The 23,222-nt window shown below is 47.8% G+C and overlaps 9 protein-coding genes across 9 annotated transcripts; 3 read left to right on the top strand and 6 right to left on the bottom strand.

Moving 5' to 3' along the window:
• Positions 1 to 232: 232 nt before the first annotated feature.
• ANOM_002551 (glycoside hydrolase family 35 protein) lies at positions 233 to 3,456 on the bottom strand (the record flags this gene model as incomplete). Its single annotated transcript, XM_015547808.1, has 6 exons — positions 233 to 453; positions 538 to 1,607; positions 1,661 to 2,352; positions 2,405 to 2,513; positions 2,595 to 2,718; positions 2,781 to 3,456. 6 exons carry the CDS (start codon positions 3,454 to 3,456, stop codon positions 233 to 235), a joined length of 2,892 nt encoding a protein of 963 aa, XP_015410092.1.
• A 2,080-nt stretch (positions 3,457 to 5,536) lies between these two features.
• On the top strand, positions 5,537 to 7,092 carry ANOM_002550 (uncharacterized protein; the record flags this gene model as incomplete). Its single annotated transcript, XM_015547807.1, has 4 exons — positions 5,537 to 5,814; positions 5,866 to 6,213; positions 6,262 to 6,669; positions 6,723 to 7,092. The coding sequence occupies 4 exons, from the start codon at positions 5,537 to 5,539 to the stop codon at positions 7,090 to 7,092; spliced, it is 1,404 nt and encodes a 467-aa protein (XP_015410093.1).
• Positions 7,093 to 8,441: 1,349 nt separating this feature from the next.
• Positions 8,442 to 9,827, top strand: ANOM_002549 (putative pectinesterase precursor; the record flags this gene model as incomplete). The annotated part of the gene is made up of 7 exons (XM_015547806.1): positions 8,442 to 8,558; positions 8,623 to 8,759; positions 8,820 to 8,899; positions 8,962 to 9,108; positions 9,170 to 9,230; positions 9,297 to 9,490; positions 9,568 to 9,827. The coding sequence occupies 7 exons, from the start codon at positions 8,442 to 8,444 to the stop codon at positions 9,825 to 9,827; spliced, it is 996 nt and encodes a 331-aa protein (XP_015410104.1).
• Positions 9,828 to 10,175: 348 nt separating this feature from the next.
• ANOM_002548 (SDR family NAD(P)-dependent oxidoreductase) lies at positions 10,176 to 11,213 on the bottom strand (the record flags this gene model as incomplete). Its single annotated transcript, XM_015547805.1, has 3 exons — positions 10,176 to 10,393; positions 10,461 to 11,072; positions 11,138 to 11,213. 3 exons carry the CDS (start codon positions 11,211 to 11,213, stop codon positions 10,176 to 10,178), a joined length of 906 nt encoding a protein of 301 aa, XP_015410106.1.
• Positions 11,214 to 13,761: 2,548 nt separating this feature from the next.
• On the bottom strand, positions 13,762 to 14,040 carry ANOM_002547 (uncharacterized protein; the record flags this gene model as incomplete). The annotated part of the gene is made up of 1 exon (XM_015547804.1): positions 13,762 to 14,040. The coding sequence occupies one exon, from the start codon at positions 14,038 to 14,040 to the stop codon at positions 13,762 to 13,764; it is 279 nt and encodes a 92-aa protein (XP_015410110.1).
• A 465-nt stretch (positions 14,041 to 14,505) lies between these two features.
• ANOM_002546 (uncharacterized protein) lies at positions 14,506 to 15,564 on the bottom strand (the record flags this gene model as incomplete). Its single annotated transcript, XM_015547803.1, has 1 exon — positions 14,506 to 15,564. The coding sequence occupies one exon, from the start codon at positions 15,562 to 15,564 to the stop codon at positions 14,506 to 14,508; it is 1,059 nt and encodes a 352-aa protein (XP_015410109.1).
• Positions 15,565 to 16,165: 601 nt separating this feature from the next.
• Positions 16,166 to 17,948, bottom strand: ANOM_002545 (alpha-keto acid decarboxylase family protein; the record flags this gene model as incomplete). The annotated part of the gene is made up of 2 exons (XM_015547802.1): positions 16,166 to 17,700; positions 17,750 to 17,948. 2 exons carry the CDS (start codon positions 17,946 to 17,948, stop codon positions 16,166 to 16,168), a joined length of 1,734 nt encoding a protein of 577 aa, XP_015410108.1.
• A 380-nt stretch (positions 17,949 to 18,328) lies between these two features.
• On the top strand, positions 18,329 to 19,543 carry ANOM_002544 (TauD/TfdA dioxygenase family protein; the record flags this gene model as incomplete). The annotated part of the gene is made up of 5 exons (XM_015547801.1): positions 18,329 to 18,518; positions 18,569 to 18,588; positions 18,636 to 19,137; positions 19,188 to 19,319; positions 19,368 to 19,543. 5 exons carry the CDS (start codon positions 18,329 to 18,331, stop codon positions 19,541 to 19,543), a joined length of 1,020 nt encoding a protein of 339 aa, XP_015410107.1.
• Positions 19,544 to 19,590: 47 nt separating this feature from the next.
• ANOM_002543 (uncharacterized protein) lies at positions 19,591 to 21,620 on the bottom strand (the record flags this gene model as incomplete). The annotated part of the gene is made up of 2 exons (XM_015547800.1): positions 19,591 to 20,050; positions 20,101 to 21,620. The coding sequence occupies 2 exons, from the start codon at positions 21,618 to 21,620 to the stop codon at positions 19,591 to 19,593; spliced, it is 1,980 nt and encodes a 659-aa protein (XP_015410114.1).
• Positions 21,621 to 23,222: the final 1,602 nt, after the last annotated feature.

Here is a 23,222-nt window from a genome sequence, read left to right as displayed (position 1 = left end):
CAAAATTGGAGCTTGGCTAACTACTCAACATGTGGGCCCAGATTCCGGAGAACAACTTGGCCTCTACTGTGCCGAATATTGGGGTCAAAGTTACCCCCAGCAAGGACCCACATAAGGGCCTTCTCATGTATATTCATAAGGGTTACTCCGTACATGAGCCGAGAAGGCTTTGACAGAAAAAATCTTCAGCCCCATGACACCCTGGACAAAGCAACATGCCGATCGTCCCCATTCAGTATGCCCCCCTTCTCTTCACATATCCTGGCCACTCCACCGCAACTGGTTTCCGATACCCTGACCAAATAGGCCGCGACGCGACAAGTTGCAAGCCATTTGGCCCAAGCATCGCTCCACCGTCCAGGCCCCACAGCGTCACTGCTATATAGTTGATCCCATTGTAGTTGAGGATTCCCTCGGGCACAGGGAAATCCGTTTGCGGGCCAAGGTTGTTGACTGATTGCAATTAGCAAGTACAATATAGGTAGACGTATAACGTAGGACAAGTCAGAAAGGAGTAGGAGATATTCTGCGACGTACCAAATTTCCCAAACTGAAAGCCGTTCACATAGAGTTGACAACGATAATTACGCGTATGTACGTCGTCTGTCGAGCCATTGAAGGCAAATACAAACCGTAGCGGAATGTCATATCCTGTCGGTAGGTCCAGGGGAAAGGACGTGGTGAAGAATCCAACCCCTGGCTTCTCGATCCCTTTCGTAAACGGGCTTCGCATTTCCCATGTATTGCTCGGAGGATAGGGTAGATGGTAGCCCTGTCGTTCAGCAAACATGGCGCCCTCGTTGAGAGGGCCACGGATGAGATCGCGATACTGCTCGCCGCCAAGGTTTCCCGTCATCTTCCAGTGTAGGTCAGACTGATGCTCATGACCAGAAAGGGAGTAGTCCAAGATGCCGCGCGGGAACTTTATTGCGTCTGTGCCTGGGGCCTCCTCGTCGTACCCCATGTGGTCAATTAAGATGCTGATGGTGTAGGGCTTTCCCGGAGAGAGAGCCGCAAGGTTCGCAGTGGGAACAAGTGAAATGTTCTGCGCATAGAACGAAGTATCACTGCTTCCTGCCCAAGAATCGAGATGGTTATCGTTCAACCAGATGGAATACCCGAAGCCCGACCCGCCGGAGATATTTAGAAAAAGGAAGCTCTCCTGCCCGTTAGCAATAAAATGCCCTCGGTAAAGGAAAGACCCAGTGTGGTAGCCGTAGTCAAGCGCATAAAGGGAGGTTGGAGTAGTGAGGTTCCGAGGGTTGTTGGTCCAGGATTGATTGAGAACCTTCCAGGCCTCGTCATCGTACGAGGGATCAATCTCCGGAAGGGTATCGAGATACCTCCATTCAAGATCATGGAGAGTGGGAAGGGTAATTGTGGGCGGATTGTACTGGATTAGTCCATGAAGCTTACCTCTGGATGAAAGCGTAGTGTTGAGAAATTGATCATTAAACACCACACCATTTACTTCTTGTGGCGTGGATATGACCTCAATGGTGGTTGTTGCATTGACGTCTCCACTCAAAACTAGGAGGTTGTTCTGAATTGTTGCAGTCCGAACAAGGTAACCTGCTTTCACAATGATGAGATCTTTTGATGGTGAACTGTAGTTGTGTATAGGCCCCACGCTGGTGCTTCCAGTATCCAGTAATTGTACGCATCATTACGCCATAGAAGATGAACCTCAAGATCTCCAACCTGGATCACCCTAGGAGTAGCTGTTACTCTCCATTGAATAACCCATGCACCATGTTGTTGTCTGATTACAATACCAGAGACTGGACCGCCTAGAATGACTGGTTTGGATAATGCCTGCGAGAGTGCAATTTCATGCACTTCATCTTCTCCACCATATAGAACCAATACGCGGGTCGGGCCAAGGCTATGTGCCCATGTCAATACCTCCGCCGTGGAATAGATCATGTTAATGCCTCCAACATCATAATCTGTGACGTGTAACTTGGAATCACGTCCGTTCAATGACAATGTTGTATTATGCAGCTGTGGAATGGTGAAATTGCCGATACTGGTCGACGCAGTTAGTCTGTATCTTGCACTGCCCGTGAATGTAAAATCAGCATGTCTAACAACGTAGAAATTTGTTTTGGTGCCATTTCCAACCAGGGGAGTGACAGCGATTCCTGGGTTGTCTGTGTACGAGCCGTTCTTGCCAATCCCTGGGGTTGCCGTTAGATAGGCCGGTGATACTTTAAAGAAGTTGGCTTGCAGTTTCTGTTCGCTGTACTTTTCACGCGTGAGGGTTCGGTCCTCAGCGATGGAGGCACCGTAGTCATAGGAGGTATAACCCCCATGGTATCCCAGATTTCCCCAGTTTGTACCACCGTAAGTCTGGGGAAAATTAGTAAGATTTCGTTAGAGATGCAAATTTGCGCAATCTGACCATGTAGATGTTGAAGATCTTAACTCCAAAGCTGTAGTTGTTCTTGTACACCACTCGAGAGGCTTCGTGATTGACCAGCATTGCACATCCTTCCTCAGTGACTCCTCCCCTGGTTACGGTTAGATCGGTGAATATAGTGAGAGTGATTTGCTCTAGAAGTAAATAAAAATATGTACGCCATAGGACTTACCATCCCCCGCCTGACCCTCCTTGAAACTCCATAATGGTAAACGGCGTCGTGGGACTCTGCTCTTCATGCAAGATATTCCAATCATAAGGAAATCTGTACGTTGGCCAAACATCCGGATGTGCACCTCAATATAAGTTAGCTCCTTGCTTGTCTCAAGCAGTCAACCCAACAGGAGCATGCACATACAGTCATACCGCATGGGGTAAGCATCAATTCCATAAATATCTACCTCACCCAGTCCGGTTCCAGGTGCGAAGTATCCTTCCACTTCGTTGTCGTTCATTGCCATGGGCACTTCCACACCCGCAGCACGCAACTCTTCCGCCATCAACGCCATAACTTCACGATTCATCTGTGATGGGAATTCCTCCTCCGTCAGCCCTGGCCAAGTAGTATACTCATTCTCTGGCTGGACCATGATAACCGGCCCCCCTCGCGTGATCTGTGCATCGGCAATGACCTTTCCAACTTTCGACATGTAGTTCTTGATGGAAGCCACATAGTCGGGACTCATTGATCGAATGGCTCCTTTAATACGTAAGACCCATCCGGGGATGCCCCCAGCAGAGGTTTCGGCATTGATATATGGACCGGGTCGTGCGATGAGATAGATTCCGGCCTCAGAAGCAGCAGCGAAAAATTCATCAAGATTCCAGATATCAGTGCTATTGTGAATACCGTTGTCGCCGATCATAACATTTCCTGGGTTGCCTTCCAAAAGACCCCAGTCGGTGTAGAAGGAGACACCGTTGAAACCCATGCTTTTGATCTTCTGGAAGACATCTAGCCACAACCCAGGAACGGGAAGGCGGAAAGGGTGAAATTCGCCCGAGAAGATCATGATACGTTCATCGTTGATCATGAGAGAGTGTTGATCCCAGGTGACCTGCCAATAGTTATTAAATGCCGTACCGGAATTTCCTCATGTGATTTATTAGTCCAGTCTCCATACCCTAGTTTGAGTGGCCCCTGATCTCTTGTCATGATTAGAATTAACTGCATTTAATGCTCTCGTTGTGAATGCATCGGCAGATCCACAAATCACTACAAGACTGATGAGCAACAGCAGTGGACAGAAATGTAGGAGGCGTAATGGTAATCGCATCTCTGTTTCTATGGCAAGAGTAAGAACGGTTAACGCGTAAAGTGACGGCACATAGATATTTAATGGCGAAGGATTCTCATCCAGCTCTCCTAGGAATTAACTACTAAGCCCGGCCCGTATCAAGACACCAGGCAGAAGAGGATTGTGGTTTGTCTTTCACAGCCCAAATTCAACTGAAACCACTACTATAAGCATTTCCCTAGCCCTCATGGTACAGGCGGTTAAATGAATAATGAGGGATAAATTACACTGGTATTATTGAGCTCCTGCTGGCTTTGCTTCAAGCAGTAAACGTGCATTATTTGGACTCCGGCTCGAAGTTGCTTGGAGATTGGTGGAGAAAGTTGCACCAGCGCATGATATATCTTGGTTCTAGACTTTACTAAGATGCATTATGATCTAAAGATGTATTCAGGCTGAATTCTGGTACATGCGGGGTTAAGTATTCAACTGACGATCTCGGGGATTTCTCCGAGATCGTGGGGTTATGGTAAGCATGGCATTCCACCTATTTTGGCTTAGCAAGAGCTCGATAAATTTTAATGATAAGCACAGCAGTACGAGTTTGTTTGAAGTTCATGTTACCAGAAATTATCACACGAAGATCACTAGGATTGTGACAGGAAGCAACATATGGGGACTGGAAATCCGAGCCAGAACATGGAAACAGAAGTTCTTGAGCAGACTTGGTGTTGATTGGTAGAACAATATGGAGGGCTGAAAAGTGCTTTTCAGATTATCCTACGTGGTGGACCTGGACTATGATTAACGAAGCTGTAGTCCAGAGAGTATTGTGCTGAGTTGAGATGCCGAAGACTTACATGATCCTCGTTTCTAGCCTTAGATCTAATAACAAGCACAAAAGCGAGACAATGTATGGGCTTTACTCTTGCTTTCTGGCTATCTGCCAATAAGTTTGTTGTAGGTGATATACGTAAACTATCCTCGCAAGTCTATCTTTAATCCTTGGCCTCGTTGCCTTGAAAAATATGAAGATATGTTATTTCGTCAAGAATCATATTCCGGCGAAGTTAAATTTCATACATTGCTTGATTTGCTACCATAATGCACTTATACATATTGTTATTGTGATGGCTTGATTCAAACGCTAAAATGAACTACATTGTGCAAATGTATGACATTCACTTGATGTCAGATTTGTCACGTACCACAGAAATTGTTCAACGACGAGAGGGCGACATATAAGCTGACCTGTCTTTTCGCATAATGCGATGTAGCCATAGGCTAGCCACACAAGGGTATGTGGAATGTATAGGAATGCAAGTCATGTTACTGATGACTGGATTAAGCTCACTAGGGTACGTCACGATTCTGGACAAACTCACCCTCCATCGGGGACCTCGCTTTCATATTCTCGCCTTGGCAATCCCCGAGCCAGTTGTTCTCTCGTACGTGATACATCTTATTCGTATTCTGGATGGTTCAGTATACACCATGCTGGCAGCAACATCCATTTAACATGTACGATGAGGGTGTCTTCTGATATCTTGTCTTGATACTGGATTTTTGAGGAACCTCTCTATGAACTGCAGCTCTAGTGGACCTTTCTAGACCATGAAAATAATGGATACAGACGAGCCTAGTCTTCTAATCGGCCATCATACGCAGTCAATAGACATACCTTGGCTAACGTTTGGGTTTGAGAATCTGATCTCAGTATCTCTCGCTGTTTATTTATATCTCGTGTCTCTCTTGAATAGACGATATGCTTGACCTAAGTACCCTCAGCTTTTACTTTTGGCAAATCATATTTCTCCTTTTCTATCTCCCTTTCCTATATAGTAGTTGTCCTTGAACGATAAGAATCACCGACATCATGGATGGGACATCTCAGATTCCAGTTGGAGACACTCTTATTTGGCGAGCCTATGGCCAATTCGTCAAAAGGTTGTTGCTCGGCCCCAACACCCCTAAAGAGGGCTTGGACTATGTTTATGTGTGCCCTCCCACAGAGCATGGGCTCCGTGGGGGACGGCCCATTCCGGATGCAGTGACCAACTCAAATGTCTTCTCCGTTGCCGACTCTTTACAGAGGGCTGATTCGCCTCTGTTTACGGTTCGCACGGACCTAAGTTACTTTGAGTCCCTCGATAAGTATGCAATGATGGGTATCCCAGTTTAAGAGCGACATACTAAGAATAGCAGTTATCTCAAGGCTGTGACAGTCAAGACTATCACCCAGGAACAGAAGGCCGAGATCAAACAAGCCATTAAAGAGCAGATTGAAGCCGAGGAACAGAGGAATATCGCAAAGGCTGCTGCTCTAGCAGCATGGAAGAATGATCCCGACGCTCAGGCTAATCATAGGGCTTTTCACGACTGGGCTATTGACAATGCTGATTCGTACCTGGAGCTAGAGGAGCAGGTCACCCTGACTTCAGGCCAAGTGGATCTACTCCAGAGCAAGTATTACGGGGCGATGGCAGGAACGCTCCGAGAAAAAAGGGAGAAGCTGGAAAAGTTGGCAGCGGATACGAAGTACAGTAACCCAGGGTAGGGCCACACGCATCTCTGGTATTCCGCAGACTAACCCCTTTCCAGGTATAACATGCCATGCTTCATTCGCGACTACGCCATTGACGAGGCGGCCCTCGATGCAGATCGCAGGGTGGAAGATATAGATGGGCGGGATCTTGTTTATCAGCCCCTTTACACCATTGACGGATATGAATCATCCTGCGACTCTTGGATCAAGGGGACTGCTGGAGATGATACAATTGTCACGCTGGACCTCACCTCGTCCAGATACGATGATTGGAAAGAGCTTGGCCATTCTCAAAGCATCTCTAGGGAGGCAAATAAGTTCTTTTTCTTTTTCAGCAAGTCAAGCAGCACTAGCACTGCTGAAACACACCTTAACTTTGACGGGAGCGAATGGAAACAGCAGACAAAGATTACGTTGTATATGTCTGGGCCTGCGCAGGTTTTCAACATCACACCTGGCTTATGGTGAGCTATTCTGTGCTGTCTATTCATTCTTACCCAAACATAACTCTATTTAGGGATGATAGTGGTGTACGGAGGACGTTTCCTAATCTTCTTGAGGGGGAAAATGACGCTGCACTTGGTCTAGTCCGCGTCTCCAAGATTCTTGTCGGTTACGAAGTGTCTCTGAAGATCCGTTTCGCTGAATCCCTCAAGACTCAAGTAAGGAACATGGTGAGCCAGGCTAAATCGGAATCCAACGGTGGACTTCGGATTTTCGGTTTCCAATTTGGTCCTGACCAAGCTTCTGGTACCTCTTTTACAAGAGATGTGAACTCAGTCAAATACAACGAAACTAGCAACGAGATTTCACTTCCTGCAAGTCCTCGGGGCTGCCCGGTGATTCTAGGAATTCTCGGTCGGAAAATCGGTGTTGAACAACATTGATCTCTAGGTATGTGTACGTGAACTTTGAGCTCTGTGTTAGTTTATCTCTCCATTTGGTTGTTTCAATCCCTCACCACTATTCGATGCGTGGGTAGGATACGTTATAAGGGTGGACGTATTGGATTAATTTGTCCTATTCTGGGCCTTTGGACTAGCAGGAGGTTGCAGAATTCAACTTCTGCAGCAGGCCTCATTTTTCCTATTATATTCGCAGATGGGGCTTCCAACAAGCCCATGATTATCTAGCTTTTGCCAACCAATCTATTTCGGAGGCAACACAGAATGTTATGTGGAGGTAGTCATTCTCTCTCTCTCTCTCTCTCTCTCTCTCTCTCTCGGTATGTGCCGACTGTCTCTTCTGTAAGATCGTACTTAGTCTTCAAACATACCAGCTCTCGAGGGTTGAATACAAAGATAGACTCCTCTTCTTCCTCCTGCAAATCGCATGACCCACGGGGTTTCCACTTGTTCATCCTATTTTAACCGCCTAGCCCGAAAGGATTCTTACGAGACAAGCTCGAAGGGAATGAGTCTCTTGGCGATAGGGGTAAAACTGGAAAGTCGCGAAATGTGCATACGCCCTGTGGACTGTCCCACGCAGAATGCAAGATACCTGCGCATTTTCTATTGCATTGAGAACCCGATGCCCATCTTTACAGCATGCGTTAAAATTTTGTTAAAGTTCAACGATGAAGCTTGGTTTGTCAGGGTGGATCTCATGCGGCGAATTTGTGCATGCTTGATGTTGAAAAGTCCACCAATCCAATTTCTTGGGGTGTGCTAGAAGGGAAGAAAAGCCGGTAGCAATTTAAGGACGGAGTTCGGTCGGCGAGAAGGAATAAAGCTGTCCCCACAAAGGCTCAAACATCGAGTTCTCCCCTGTCTCGGAGCTTTCGGGAGTTGAGATTCAGACAATCTAACGCTTCCTTCAATACTTTGCCAAGCTAAGGTAATATCTCCTAATATTTGCCAAAATTGCAATACAAATCATGACTAGGAGGGGCTGGGCCTGCTCTCTTTTGGATTAATTGGGTTGATATTCGCTCTAATTAAGAAGAAGTGGCCGAGAAATAAAAATTGGAGGAGCCGGGCCCACTAGCTCTAAAGAAGCTTCTTTAACAGCCGGACAAATTACTTAACGCCCTTAGCCATTTCACATATAGTTATCTAGGTTCTGAGGAACCCCCACCGGTGTCTCCACTAGGAGGTCCTGATCGATCTCAATCAATAGGGCATGATGGAACACGCGTAAGACATGCTTCCCTATAAAAATAAGGTACCCTCGCGCCCTCTAGTTCCTCCCTCAATAGCAAACTTAGATTCGTCGATCTTTTTTCCTCGTAGCAAGCATGGTGAAATCACTTTTGGTGTCCTCTCTCTTTGCCGCGTCGGCCCTGGCCGCGAGCCGTATGACAGCTCCTGCCGGTGCGATCGTTGTAGCCAAGTCTGGGGGTGATTATGCCACGGTAAGCATGTGGAAAATGCAGATTGAATACCTTTGTATATGCTCTGACGGACTGTTATGAATAGCTTGGTGCCGCCGTGAATGCCCTGAGCACCACCGAGACCGCGACGCAGACCATCTTCATTGAGGAGGGTACCTACGACGAACAGGTGTACATCCCATCGTTGACTGGGAAGCTGATTATCTACGGTCAGACGGAGGAGTATGCAATGATTCTGTACTGAGCAGCAAATGACTATGCCAACTAATAGTGTATTTACAGCGACACCACCTACACGGGCAACCTTGTCAACATCACTCATAACATCAAGCTAGCTGACGTCGCTAACGATGACGAAACCGGTCAGAACTCCATCATGCACTCTAGCCTATGTTCTGGTTCACTGTACTTACAGAACATATAGCAACTGTTCGCAACCACTCCCCCAACTCGTCCATCTACAACCTCAACATTATCAACTCATGCGGTCAAGTCTGCCACCAGGCCCTGGCCGTGAGCGCCTACGGCAATGGCCAGGGATACTACGGATGCCAGTTCACCGGGTACCAGGGTAAGCAACAGAAAAAATGGAGGAGCAAAGAGCTCTGCAATACTGACTCGCCATCAAATAGATACACTTCTCGCTCAGAGTGGAAATCAAATCTACGCCCACACCCTCATCGAGGGTGCCGTGTAAGCTCTCCTATATTCTTCCGTCAGGATCGCAAGAAAATAGCTCACACCCATTTGCCAATTCAGTGACTTCATTTTCGGCCAGCACGCCCGTGCCTGGTTCCACGATTGCGACATCCGTGTGCTGAAGGGCCCCAGCTCCGGCTACATCACCGCCAACGGCCGCTCCTCCGAAACCGACTCGTCCTACTACGTGATTCACAAGTCCTCCGTCGCCGCCACTGATGGCAATGATGTCCCCTCGGGTACCTATTACCTCGGTATGTTCTACTATGTTCTATACTTCTATCGAAGCCGTACTTCCACGCTTCATGTTTATTGACAGTCTATATCACAGGCCGCCCCTGGTCCCAGTACGCCCGCGTTCTCTTCCAGGAGACTTCCATGACCGATGTGGTCAACCCTGCCGGCTGGTCTGAATGGTCCACTACCGAGGCTAACACTGAGAATGTTACCTTCGCTGAGTATGGCAACACCGGTGCTGGCGCAAAGGGTACGCGTGCTAGTTTCGCTGAAAAGTTTAGCGAGCCGGTTTCTATCTCAACCATTTTGGGCTCGGATTGGACACAGTGGGTTGATACTAGCTATGTCAACTAAGAATCTCCAGTACTTCAAGAAGGTGAGGATATTAGGATCATATTGGCCCTTCTTACTGGCCGATTTTATATAGTAAGTAGTGTTTGACGTGGATATGTAAATAATACTTTTCGTTTGAATGACTTGCTGTAGTCAACATTGTTGGATTAGCTTTGATGTCATGATACTCTTCTCTTTATCCCGAGACGTACTGGCTATGGATAATTGGATATCCCAAGTAAATTAGGACAAGCTTAGAGGCCATCGAGTCATAATTCTTGAACGAAGAAGATGTTGAGATATCCATACTACGTAACTACGTGCGTGTTCGGAATATTGCCCTTGATTCAGCTCTCCTAGTATTTGACCCTAGTAAGACCCAGTCACAACTGACAGCCGACCACCATCAGTGACATGAACAGAGCCATTCGTAAAACTACCCGCCCGACTAGCAAGGTACAGAATTGCACCCGCCATTTCCTCATCACCGCCGAACCTCCTGGCGGGGATGAACCTCGGATCATCGAGAGTCTCCTCTTCCGGCTTGCGGTCTTGGGTCAGGACGGAAGCCAGTTGGGACGGATAGACTACAAATAATTCCTTATCAGCTCCCTGCACTGAACAATAATTGTTATACCGGCAAGGGACACATACCTCCCGGCGCGAGAGCATTCACCCGAATCCCAAACCGAGCCAACTGGGTGCTAGCGTGTTTAGCCACCTGCATGATGGCTGCCTTACTGGCCAAATACGGGGGCGACGATGAATGATGCCGACTGAAGGCTGAGATACTGCTAGTGAAGATAACCTGGCTCTGGATCGACGGGACGCCGCTGCCCTCTGTGATGGGCTTTCCAAAGCCGCCTTGCAGCGCGTTCCTGTTGCCGGCGTCGAGAAGCTCAAGGAATGCCGTCATAGTGAAAAAGGCGGCCGTGATATTGAGATTGAGGGTGTCGTTCATCTCATCCATAGAGAAATCGGTGAATAGGGTCTGACGCAGCTCTGAAAGAGAGGCGGCTGGGTTGTAGCGTGCTAGAGGCCCGATGCTGCCGGAATTGGCGACGACGAGGTTCACATAACCTACCTCGGCCGTGATGCGGTCTACGGCAGATTGCAGATCTTCTTTCGATGTTACGTCGCACTGCTGCGGGATCAGGCTGGGGTGCTCCTCGGCTGCCTTCTGCAGCACCTCCAGACGCCGGCCTAGGATATACACTTTTCGTGCTCCGTTGAATGCGAGGGCTCGTGCCATGGTTAAGCCAATGCCTGTATGTCGTGACTATGGGTTAAGCAATGGCCACTCTGTGACGGTTCTCATTACCAATACTGACCACTGCCCCCGCCAGTAATGACGGCCACCAAACCATCGACACGGAAAATGGTGCTTGAGTCAATGGATGATGTCATTGCTTCACGCGGAGAAGTGTTTGAGTTGTTCTAAGAGGTGATGTGGTGAGGGGCAAAGACCAAGATGCCAGTCGATGAGAGAAGTCACTAATATCGGGGCCTTATTAAAGCTTTTATGTCGTCATGTACCACATCAGCAAAGTGAGTACGGGGTTATAATTGGTAAGCAACTCTTTGCGTAACTTAGGCTTCCAACCTCGTAGAGTCTCTTTAACTGTGTGGCGAACAGATTAGTTGGAAATGTACATGCGATAGAATGTCGGGGACTATCGGGAAACAAGGCCAATTTCTTGGTTGTGAGAGCATTTATTTACCATATCGTTGAACAATATTAGATGTAGTAAGATACAGCTGGACAGGTCCAATGATCCACTAAACCCCGCAGCATCCTATCACATGTATATCCATTCTTACTGCAATACCTGGTATAGTATAGCTTGGCGGCCATATTCCCGACGGTGGCCGACAATGCTTAGTGTAGGTTACTAAGCTTACAGTGATATGTCCACATAAGCAAGGAGGTTCCCAGCTTACTCTAAGTCTGGCGATAAGAGGTCTAAGAACGACGGAAACACGTTCCTAAGAGGTAAACAGTAGTCAGGTACCTGGATTAGGGGCTCACAAGTAGCAGGCTAACAGCTTGAAGGTTCTTACTAGACTGAACTTATGTTATAGATGTGAGGGCCTTGGTTCTCCCACAAAGCTTACACGCAGAAAAGCACTTCACTACATCCCATTGACTTGGCGTAAGCTCTTAGATGGAGCACTTTAACTTCTTCTGTGTGGGGTGTTCAATTATAGTGGCCAAAGATATGCTAGGTTAGGAACTTCATGTATATCGATTCACTTTGAATAGACATATATCTACAAAGGACCAGATCACCTGGATAGATAAAGCACTCTGGCCACCTTTTGAGGTGCAGAGCGCTGCGGTTCATGCGAATAAGAACGGTTAAACAGCTATTAGTGATGATATCATGGCTTATAGAAGAGCTACTGAATACGTAGATCAGATATATAGCCATGAACTCCAGCACTACGCCCCAGGCACTAATTATGGTTATGCTTGCTCTGCTCCATCCTTTTTCATATCGGATGTGTCTCGCACCGAAGCATGCTTAAGTTAGATGTTTTCATTTCACTGTCTATCAGCTGAGAAAGGTGGGCCCATGCGGGGTAAGACTTGCCAGAAAACAACGCTAAAGGCGTCCAGACAGCAACCCTTGTCTTAATGTGGCATATTCGGTTCCGGCAGCTTCCATGACTAACGATTATAAAGCATCGGGAATACTTTTGGATTGCTAAAGCATTTTCCAAAAGAGGAAGGTCCCTGTATATCTTCAGTCTAACCCTGTGGAAATGCAAGTTGTCAGGCTTGGCTTGTTCTCAACAATGTAACGTCAGGATAGGCAGCTTTGTCAATGGCGATTGTCGGTATACCCATACTACTACCCATACAACACCAGTTGGAACATAATTGCTTCAGCTTTTGTACCCAATGTAAGAGATGCACATGGAGTATATGAGTCCACTCGTAAAGTTCAAATTTATGAATCTAAAACAGCTGGAAAGGGACGAGATGCATTTCAGGGGCACTACGTACAAGAGAACCATCAGTGCAGGGAGATTAAATCTTAGCTCCATTTCGGCTAACTCCGCCATTCTCCAGAAAATCTATACTACATGCCCCACATGGGTCGAGATTGTCCTAGCTATAAAGCTGCTCATTTACCTTCAACATGACGAAAACAAATCTACCTATCCTGTTAGAACAGTGTACTTGCATAGTCAAAATGAAGTTCTTCCAGGTAATCCCCAAACCTCATGATTCCTTCTGTGCTTGAGCTTAACAGATCGTCGACAGTCCTTGACCGTCCTCCCAGCCCTCGCCATGATGACAATGCTACGCCGCTTGTGTCCTACTCACACTATCTTTATGAGAATTGTGACGGTCTCATCACATCTGCCAATCTCGCGCCATCCCATTGCGTTGGTGTGGAAAATTTCCCGATCAAGTCTTTCACGGCGTATGTATCTTCTGGCGCCTGTGACGATTCCAAATCTCTGGTCTTGAATATCTACTCCGGAACGAATTGCGAGTCTGGTTTGGTTCAAACTGTGAGCGTGAATAGCGAGAAGCAGTGCTTCGCCGCGGATACTACAGTTCAGAGCTTGGGGGTTCAGTGTGTTTGATATAAATATGCATGATGTATGTATTTACGATATTGATGATAAGGGTACTGGAATCTGGGGTGTGTACCTACTTGGAAATGAATTCCCAAGGAAATCAATATAAACCTCTGGAGGAACGGTATAAATTATACATCGCCAATTGTATAAAGTTCAAGATAGCGACAGGACATGTCATGTATGCTAAACAACATACAAGGCAGATAGAATCAAGAAATCAACCGGCCGGTATCTCAAACCTCTCTTCACATCCAACGTCAATCTGATATCAAGTTGCGAAATAAGTAAGCCAAAAGTCGGCCAGCTACCCACCAATCTCACACCCTTTCTGACCGCAGCTGCCTGATAGTCAAATTACTTAGCTTTTCCACTGTCCAGCATTCTCCACCCCTCTCGCAACCCTGTTTGCTCCGTCCTCGACTCCCGTTCCAATACTTCCCAGTCCATCGCCCAACGGTTTCCCGGCACTTCCTGTAGCACCCGTGATGGTATCGCCGATTCCTCGAGTAGCGGCGCCTGTGACCCCGCCAACGGTGCGAGAGACGCCTCCGACCGTGTTCCCAAGCGTCGAGGTCACGAATTTGGCGGCGCCAGTGACGCCGCTGTCTTGAGAGGAGGAGAAAGTGTTGTTCGGCATGATGCAGGTGTTTCTTGGTCTGAGCTTTTCTTCGTCCGCCTAAGAGTGGTCTTTTAAGGCACAGGAAAATAAAAGGTTATGAATATGAATGTGGATATGGATATTGTTTGCTTGTTTGAACGTGGCTCTGGCTGATCCATGGATTCGGGCGCGCTTGATCCTTCTTATCTTATCATGGATCTCAGATGATGTCATCGTCCAGGGCCCCTGACGTTGGTGGCGGGCCTTTTATTATTCGACGATGAAACATGTTAAACAGGGAGTTACGGAGGGCTTTCACCACACTATTTCCAGCATGTGAGACCCAGACTCTATATCCGAGTTGTTTTTCTGGCGGAGTTGCGGACCACCATGCTCATGTTCATGTCTGGCCAGCAGGTACTAACCCACCTGTTGCTTCTACACTTCCAATGAATCGTCAAAGAGGGTATATATGAGTACAATAAACCCAACAGTACCTCGTATCTACCATTGGTTACAGTTTGCCATACCTATCCCAACAACCCACATCAACATGTACCACCAACGACCCGGCAGAACCCGGACACCGTTATTCGGCACCCATGCAAGAGTCTGGTTGCGCGACTGAATGTTCAACGCCTTGGTGGAATTGATACTATCGAATTGCCCCGAAAAGGTAACGGCAAATTCGATATGTAGATTATCCTGGGGACCTTCATAGTATTTATAGTCGGATGAGGTGTTACCCGAACCAACAAACCTGAGCTCCAGGGTAGTGTTCGTCACGGTCCCATTCAACATCGTTGTAGGGGGCCAGCCCATGTGTAAGCCGTCCGAATCACAAGTACGCCCAGGGAGACGCACCGCGCCCTCACCCACACCGAATGCCGGTTTGGGGTCGGAAGCAGTAGTAGCATTGAAACGCACGGTGGCTGAAGCAGTTGAATCCGAGGAGACATTCATGATCATCACGTCCGAGGCACCGAACGTATGAGCCTCTAAGTCCGTCCAACCTCTAGTCGTGACAGCCTGAAAGAGATCCGGATCCGTAGGACAAACACTATCCTCTGTCCACTTGATAGGTTTATAGGAGGTGTGGATCTCGCTGACTGGCGCGTCAGATTCCCAAGCCTTGAATCCAACGATGAACGGGTTGAGGGGCCCGGTAGGATAAGGCGGTTGGGGTCCAACCCAGGCGTATCCTAGGAGCCGAAGCTCCCCGTTTGCGCCAGGACATCGCAATCCACCCGTAATGTTGTACGAAAGCTGTCCTTCTCCCTGGAAGTAGGAGCCGTCGTATTCTGTTGGGCTGGCGTCTGTTTTTCTACTGCCTTGGGATGTCCAGTTCCAGGCATTTCCGGGGACAAGGTATGTCGTGCTCAGAAGGTTGTTTGTATTTTCACATTTTGGTGAACCTGAACCGCCGCCGCTTCCACCACTGCTGCCATCGCCGCTGCCGCTGTCGCTGTCAGAATCACCTCCCCCGCCTCGTCTGGCTAGTGCGTTGCCGCTGAAGATAGTGAGAAGAAGCAGGAGCTGGGTGAGAAAGGCCTGCGGCACCATTAGGACTAGGCTATGCTATATGTATTGCAGGGTAGGGTAGACAATACGGAGCAAAAGGAGAAAAAGGTTGGTCGCGACAGATATGGAGTGAAGCGTAGATCACGAAGTTATAAACAGGCGTGTGCATAGACTGCCAAGTGCCCGACCTCGTATTGCTTGGGTCAGGCTACAAGACCACATTATCCATTGGCGGATCGTTGTTGCTGAAGCAAATGAGGGCTTGGACCTATATTAAGCGTCCTTGGCAAAGGAAGACCTAGTGATAGTTGGTTGTGGGAGTTAATGATCAGCCACTTGTCAGACGAAATGAGTTAGGGCGTCTTGGAATAGTCACATTGCGCTTTGGTGTCATGTTAGATACCGAGATTCTATTCATTAATATCAATTTGGCTCTTCTACATGCGCATAGTCAGCCTCACTTCCACGATGAGGCTATGATAGCAAAACACCAGGAGGGTGACTGTATACGGGCCTTAGCGCATTTTCGGCGTTTTATAAGGAGAGTCACCCAATTTAATGCCCTATCACCGACAAAACGTCATAAGACCAACCCAAAAAATAGATGCAATAGTTTGTCTATTATCATGTTGACATTAAATGACTATAGCTTACCCTGCATATTCTCCCTTAATATCTGCTGATTTAACAAGCCCAACAGTACATCCGGCGCATCGAGTTTATTCATGAAAACTTCTACCATCCGCAAACCCTTGCCGTTGGCCAGCTGGGAATCGTTCAACACAGAATCCAAATCTGCCCAGGTCCGGACCTTCCATGTCAGTGCCTTATACTCTCCCTCCTGATCCGCGCCGAAAAGCTCTGGTGCTTTGAGATATCGCCATGGAGCGACATCGTTATATGCCTGGTTGCGGCCATGAATGCACCGCTCGATGGTGTATCCATCATTATTGATCAAGAAGATAATGACATTGAGTCTTTGGTGGATGATAGTACTGAGCTCTTGAACTGTCATTTGGAAGCTGCCATCGCCAATAAATAAGATTGTACGGGGGTTAGATAGACCGTGGTACTCGCTGCAGGAGACTAGATCCCGCTGCGCATGGCTTGCTCCTAGCGCGGCTGGAAGCATGTACCCAATAGATAGCCAGGTGGCCGGCTTGAACAGACGGGCATGCGGGGGTAATATAAACTCATTAACGCCATAGCCCGGTGTTCCAGTTTCACCAAGGACAATGTCTCCAGTACGCAAAAAAGGGGAGAGTCGTTTCCAGAAACCCCCTGTCTGTGTGACTAGGTCGGTAGGAGACTCTTCGGAGAGTGTCTTGAGTGATGGGTGGACAAGGTTATGCTTATGCGTCGGTAACCTGGACATATCGAGTCGCTGTATGAGCTGCTGAATGAAATACCGGACGGGGAGATCGCGGAAGACATCTTTGTTAACCTGGATTGAGTTCGGACTAAACAGGATAGCTGCATCGTCTGCTGGCTTTAAAAAAGAATTGTAGGTGTTGGTGTTGCTGAAGTGTGGCCCGAAAACCAGAACTAAATCACAAGAGTCCAGAAAGGCTTTATGAGGTAGCGTACATACTCCGTAGACGTTTGGTAGCGTTTCATCAATTAAACCCTTGCCAAACCCAGATGTGAATGTTGGCCAGCCTATCATCCGCACAAGGTGATCTACTCCGTGGAGCATGCCGAACGCTCTTGTCTCTCCATCAACCAGAATCATCGGCTTCTTGCTGCTGTATATTCTGTTGAGGACAGAATTAAGAGCTGTTTCCTCCACTTGTGGCTGGCGCACAGCGGGCGGAATCTGGATCTTCGACGACAAGCCCGCCACAGGGACAAGCACCGGCACCATGTCAACAGGAATAGCGATACGAACAGGTCGACTGTGCAACAAACATTGTAGCAAGATCCTGTCAATCTCGGAAGGCGCCGTACGATGATCGTTCAGGTTGACCTGTGCTACAGTGACATGTTCCTGTATGGCGTCAAATCGCTGATAGTCACCGTCATTGAAGGTGTGATGGATCAATGCGCGCGACTCCTGCGAGGCGCGCATGGGTGTCCCAACAATATGCACAACCGGGGCTCTCTCTGCGTAGGCTCCTGCTATGGCATTAATGGCAGATAGCTCGCCAACGCCAAAGGTGGTCACCACCGCACCAATTGCTAAACAGTCAACCTCTGTCAACGCAGGAAGAAACTGAGTAGGGAGTACCTTTGATCCGAGAGTACCCATCCGCAGCATATCCCGCATTCAATTCGTTGCAGTTTCCCACCCATTTGAGTCCCGAAGGTACAACATGATCCAGAAGTGTCAAGTTGTAGTCACCGGGTACTCCAAAGATGGAGTCCACGCCCAATTGGCGCAGACGCCTGAAAAGATACTGGGCGAGGGGTAGAGCTTCCCCTTCCATATTTGATCAGACTGTCCCTTGTCGTAAGTGACTTACGTTGCTCTCTCCTGTATTTTAGGCTTCATTCTTATTTATATATGGCAGAAGGAGAATTCAATCGTCCTATACATCGATCGTAACCTAGGATTAGCTACAGCTATTGCCGATATCCGAAAAGATACATTTCGGCGATAGGAAAATATGGCGCGCAGCTTCATGCCGATCGGAGTACCTAACGCCGAAAGCCGATGGCCTCGGAGGCCTGTTCGATATAGACGTGTAGACATTATTGATGAGAGTCAAATGTTGATCTCCAGACTCCAATACATAAATAAGGAAGCTAGAACGATGATGAGGAACAATCCAAGCAGCAACAAACACTGCGAACATACACTTGCATCATGACTATCCAACAGACCACCATGCAGCCGACTGAGCGCCAGCACAGCACAGGCTCTCTTGACAGCTTCGACCCGATCATGGTAACTCCTGTGATTGGTAACGAGTTCGCCAAAGGAACTTGTAATATCGTTGACGATATCCTACAAGCCCCCAATGCAGACCAACGTATTCGCGACTTGGCCATCATGAGTGAGTACTCCCCTCAAGAAATCGATCACTCAAAACCGCGTTGACATTAGCAGTCGCCGAACGGGGTGTTGTTTTCTTCCGTGCCCAAGATAATCTTACGAATGATTTACAAAAAAGTTAATCCTACGCATGGGCGAGCTGACCGGTCGTCCATCCACCCATGGCCTGCACATTCACCCGGTCACTAATGATGCACGCGAATTTGGTGACCCGGACCCTCAAATCAGCACCATCAACTCCGAGGGCCGCAAGACTCTCTACAAGGGATCTGATTATACCAAGATGGCGGCAGTCTGGCACAGCGACATCTCGTTCGAGAAAGCTCCCGCCGACTATTCGAGTCTGCGACTCGTGCAACTGCCCAAAACGGGCGGCGACACGCTTTGGGCGTCTGGTTACGAGATCTATGATCGCATCAGTAAGCCCTACCGGGCGTTTTTGGAGACATTGACAGCCACACACGCAGGTGTCGGGTTTATGAGGCTGGCACAGACGGGAAAGTTCCATTTGTATGAGAAGGAGCGCGGGGCACCCGTGAATATTGGAGGAGACTTATCGGCTGTTCATCCGGTCGTAAGGACAAACCCAATTACAGGATGGAAATCCATTTTCCCTATTGGTAAGACACATTCTCAGTGTTGTATATACGGATGCTGATTGAGCACTTAGGCTCTTTTCCTACCCAGATCGACGGGTTGACTCGTAGAGAGAGCGCCAGCATGCTGCAGTGGTTTCATGATATGATCACTCACGGGCATGACCTCCAGGTTCGTTTCAAATGGAACAGCCCTAATGATATTGGTAGGTGTCTATGTATCCTATACTATATACTATGAGCTAACTTTCTAGCGATCTGGGACAATCGCAGCGTCTTTCATACCGCGACAGGCGACCATGAAGGGTTTGGCCCCCGAAGTGGTAACCGGGCTGTGGGGGTGGGCGAGGTTCCGTACTTTGATCCGAGCAGCAAATCGCGCAGAGAGGAACTGGGTATTGTGGATGATCTCGCTCCCTGCCATTGGTAGCCTTACGCTGTTCTTGATGTCAAAGTTGTTTATTATATTCATTAATTTCAAGTTCTTCCTTGCTCTGAATATAAGTTATCCCAACCAAAACCAAACACATCCAACGTAGGGAGATTCAGACTCTCGTCAGCCCAGAAGTCTTCTAAAGACACACTTGCGAATGAATTTCGCGCATTAAGGGAAGCCTCTTGCTCTTGAGCTTCTATAAAAGCTGCACTCTGTAGATCGAGTGTGCTCGCCACGGGATCCTTGGAATTCTCAAGATTGGAGAAATGAAGCCCTGATGATCCTTCCACGCCTGCTGTTGACTGTTCTGGTATACACAAACTAGGGGTTGACGCCTCATCGACAAAGGCCATAACTCGGTTGATCATATTCTCCAAGTCGTCGCGGTATTTCCTGAAGCTGGATTTCCGCTCAGCCATAGCAAACATGGCAGACGAGCACGCACGGAGATCATTTGCCACGTTCGTCCTCCATAAACGTGGAGATCGAAACAAACAAAAACTATGGCCATGATTAACTCAACGGAACTAGATAGTGAAGATAGTACGCACCACATTGTGAGTCCGGCAATATATACCGAATTTGACAAGAGGAAAGAGTACCCCGACAGGCCCTTTTGTTGCGAGCGCTTAAACAATTGGCACATTTGCCCCGATACATGCAAGCATGTTCTGATGAGGTCATCTCTTGGATCGAGTATACTCAGAAATGGCTGCAGCAGCGCGCGGACACAGTTGTTCCAGTGCATTTGGATGAAATCATTATCTTGAGGTTGTAAGGGAGGTAAGCCCCTTTTGTACTCCTCTAGCGAGGCTAGCAATGGGTACAGCTCCTGAATCAATGTAGATGCGTTTTTGTCCACGCGGTAAATTTTAGTGTGAGTGCGTGACATGATCCGTTGCAAGTGTACTGTCGCAATAAACCGTCTGATGGCCGGTATATTCGCCCCATCCGCAATACCCAAAGACAATTCACCCCTGTCCTGTTCTACCCCAGCATACTTGCTGGTCAAGTCATCAGTATCAGACGGAATCTGCGCATCAATTTCATCCTCTGCTATACTGAATGGCCGTCCGAGGGACCAGGACACATGTCGCTCAATCACGTATACGCTCCAAAATAGCCTTCGACGCAACTGCGCCTCCAATGGTGTCATTGTCCTGTAGTGTGACTCTCGGTGCATGCCCAGATCGATGCATATCCGCATCGCCGTGCCGATGGTGTACCACAGACTTGAGCTCGAGCTCGATCGCAGCTCGTATATGATCATCAACATGCGTCCTTCGATACCTGTGATAGACAGCGACTCTCGCAGTGCACTATCAAATTGCATTGCAGTAGCATAATATGCGCTGGGTGTCGTCGACTCGTACTGTTCAGTGAGTTGTGGCATCGCTGCGCCAATGGCATATATCATAAATAGCTTGAACATTCCATATTGTTCTTTTTGGCCGGCGCCGGGCACATCGTACCGTCTAGAATGTAGCTGAAGCATATCCGTGCAGTTGATAAATGGCAGTCGCGTGTGCATGTTAACAAAATATGCGTCAAGGAGCTGCCTCCCGACCGTATCGTCAGGCGGTACAGCCTTGCCCTGTTCAGCCGTGGGAGCCGGCGATGGTGGTTCCTGATGTTCAGTATCATGAATAGGAATCGATCTATTGGTCCAGGCAGCATCCTCCACAATAGAACTTAAATTTTCCGTAAGAGTCACACCGGATGAAGGTCCAAAGTATGCGGTAGCTCTGCTTTTCTCGCTAGGTTCTGCCTCGGTCTGTTCTTCAGGCGCAGATGGTGTACCTGCTGGCGACCCAACAGGCTGCCCTCGGCTGGTAGATGGCAATCCTTCAGTAATCGCTGAAAGATGCGCTTCCAACGCCTCAATTCGCTGCGCCAGTGCGCCCTTGGACATCCCATGATGCCAAGATGGAGACGTCTCCAAGCGCAGGCAAGGCTCATTTGCCGCGGTACAGTTGGCGCAGATGGGGAATCCAACACAGCGTTGTTTCCGTCGGTGGCAGCGACGACAGGATTTTGGGACTCTTTTACGAATTCTTGTCGTCTGTTCCATTTGGTATGGCTAGTCGAAAGACGTGAAATCTAGGAGAAGGAATGTCGAGTCGGCTAAGCTTCCCCGCACTTTGGTGCTTTAGTGGCGCTAATTTTAGTGTTGCTCGTCGCGTTGCCGACTTGGATGCAGAGCGAGCACCTTGTGTGATGGCTGGTATACAGTTCATGTCCATCTGCAGCACATAGCTCTTAAAGTTTGTTTCGACACTATTTGATTGTATTTGGGTATAAAGAGTTTCGTTCTGGAAACAAATAACAATAAAGGCTAGTGATATAGAATCAGCAAAGTGACAAATGGCGTGATCGACAATCTACTTTGACGGGGCACGGTGGGGCTGGCGGTAGCATTCGGTAGTGATATGAAGGTATTCAACATGATTTTTATTGTATATCGTAGCCTTTAGGGTATCTTTTATAGCAGGTGGTGAACACCTATCTTTATATGTAATGTCAGTAGATTCCAGGATCATGGTGATTATTTAGTCCTCTTGTTTAGTTAATCTATTTCGGCTCGTGCCGCAGTAGATTATAAAGTGATCTACGAGTAAAGTTACCTGAAAGCTACACGATTTAAGCCCTACCATAAGATAGTATCACTCTGAGATTCTTTCATTCTCTGTTATAGCACCCACCGTTGTCCAATTTGCTATTACATTAAAGACCCTTGTATCTCAGCCAGTACAGATCCAACCGAGGCCCTGCAAGTTATTGGTCTTCGTGAACAAAGAGTCCGAGGAGAGTATTGGCCCGGGACTGGAATGTCATTAATCCTTCGGACTGGAGGTTAAAGGAGGCACATCAACTCTTTCGCGTGGTTCTAGGCCAACACCCTTGTGTACATCTGCCGTCTACATCCTTATTAACCGAAAATGAAGTACTCATTAACTGATACATTATCTCTCCATTTGAAACCGCCAAATCTCCCGTAGGAAAGGTTTCTAGACAGGTCACGCCCATGATAAAGTGTTAATTTTCACAATCATCCAATGATCTTCCCTAAGACGGCCGACAGCCAAGGGCAGAAACTGAACACATTTATAACTTCTTCATTGGCCGATCTTTGAAACAATATAGTAGGAGCCGTAGCTTTGTTCTATGATTTGGTATCAATCAATATAACAAACTTGGCAAACCTTATATGGCTATTGATTGTAGTCTAGAACAAGTCAGGTACCTCTGGGTAGAGCCCACTGAACCGTTGCCCAGCGCCCCAGGCCGTCTTGACAAAGAAAATAGCCACACATATATTACCCTGCTTGATCCCGGGGCAGACCAGGGGTCAATAATTAGAGGCAGACAGTAGTAGGATAACTAAAACTTTGTAGAGTTATAAAGAACCTAGCCCGCTGGAAGGTTATTGCATCAAATCACTGCAATTCTCATTATCATTCTATATTGCAATCAGACTCTCTGTTTAGTTCAGAGAATATGGTTCGACTTATAGTTATCGTCGTTTTCTATTTAGCAGCTCTGGTTGCTGGTCGACACATACACACACACGCCGAAAGAGGCCTATCCATGTTTTGGTCCAAGGAAACGTTGCACTCCCTGTGTCAGGACGTCAAAGTAGAAGAGGAACAGCTACAGAATGGCAATAAGAAAC

Source organism: Aspergillus nomiae (genome assembly GCF_001204775.2).
Source record: "Aspergillus nomiae NRRL 13137 chromosome Unknown contig00036, whole genome shotgun sequence".
Classification (NCBI taxonomy): Eukaryota; Fungi; Ascomycota; class Eurotiomycetes; order Eurotiales; family Aspergillaceae; genus Aspergillus; species Aspergillus nomiae.
Note: the sequence above shows the minus strand (reverse complement) of the source record. Positions and strands in the feature narration are given on the sequence as shown.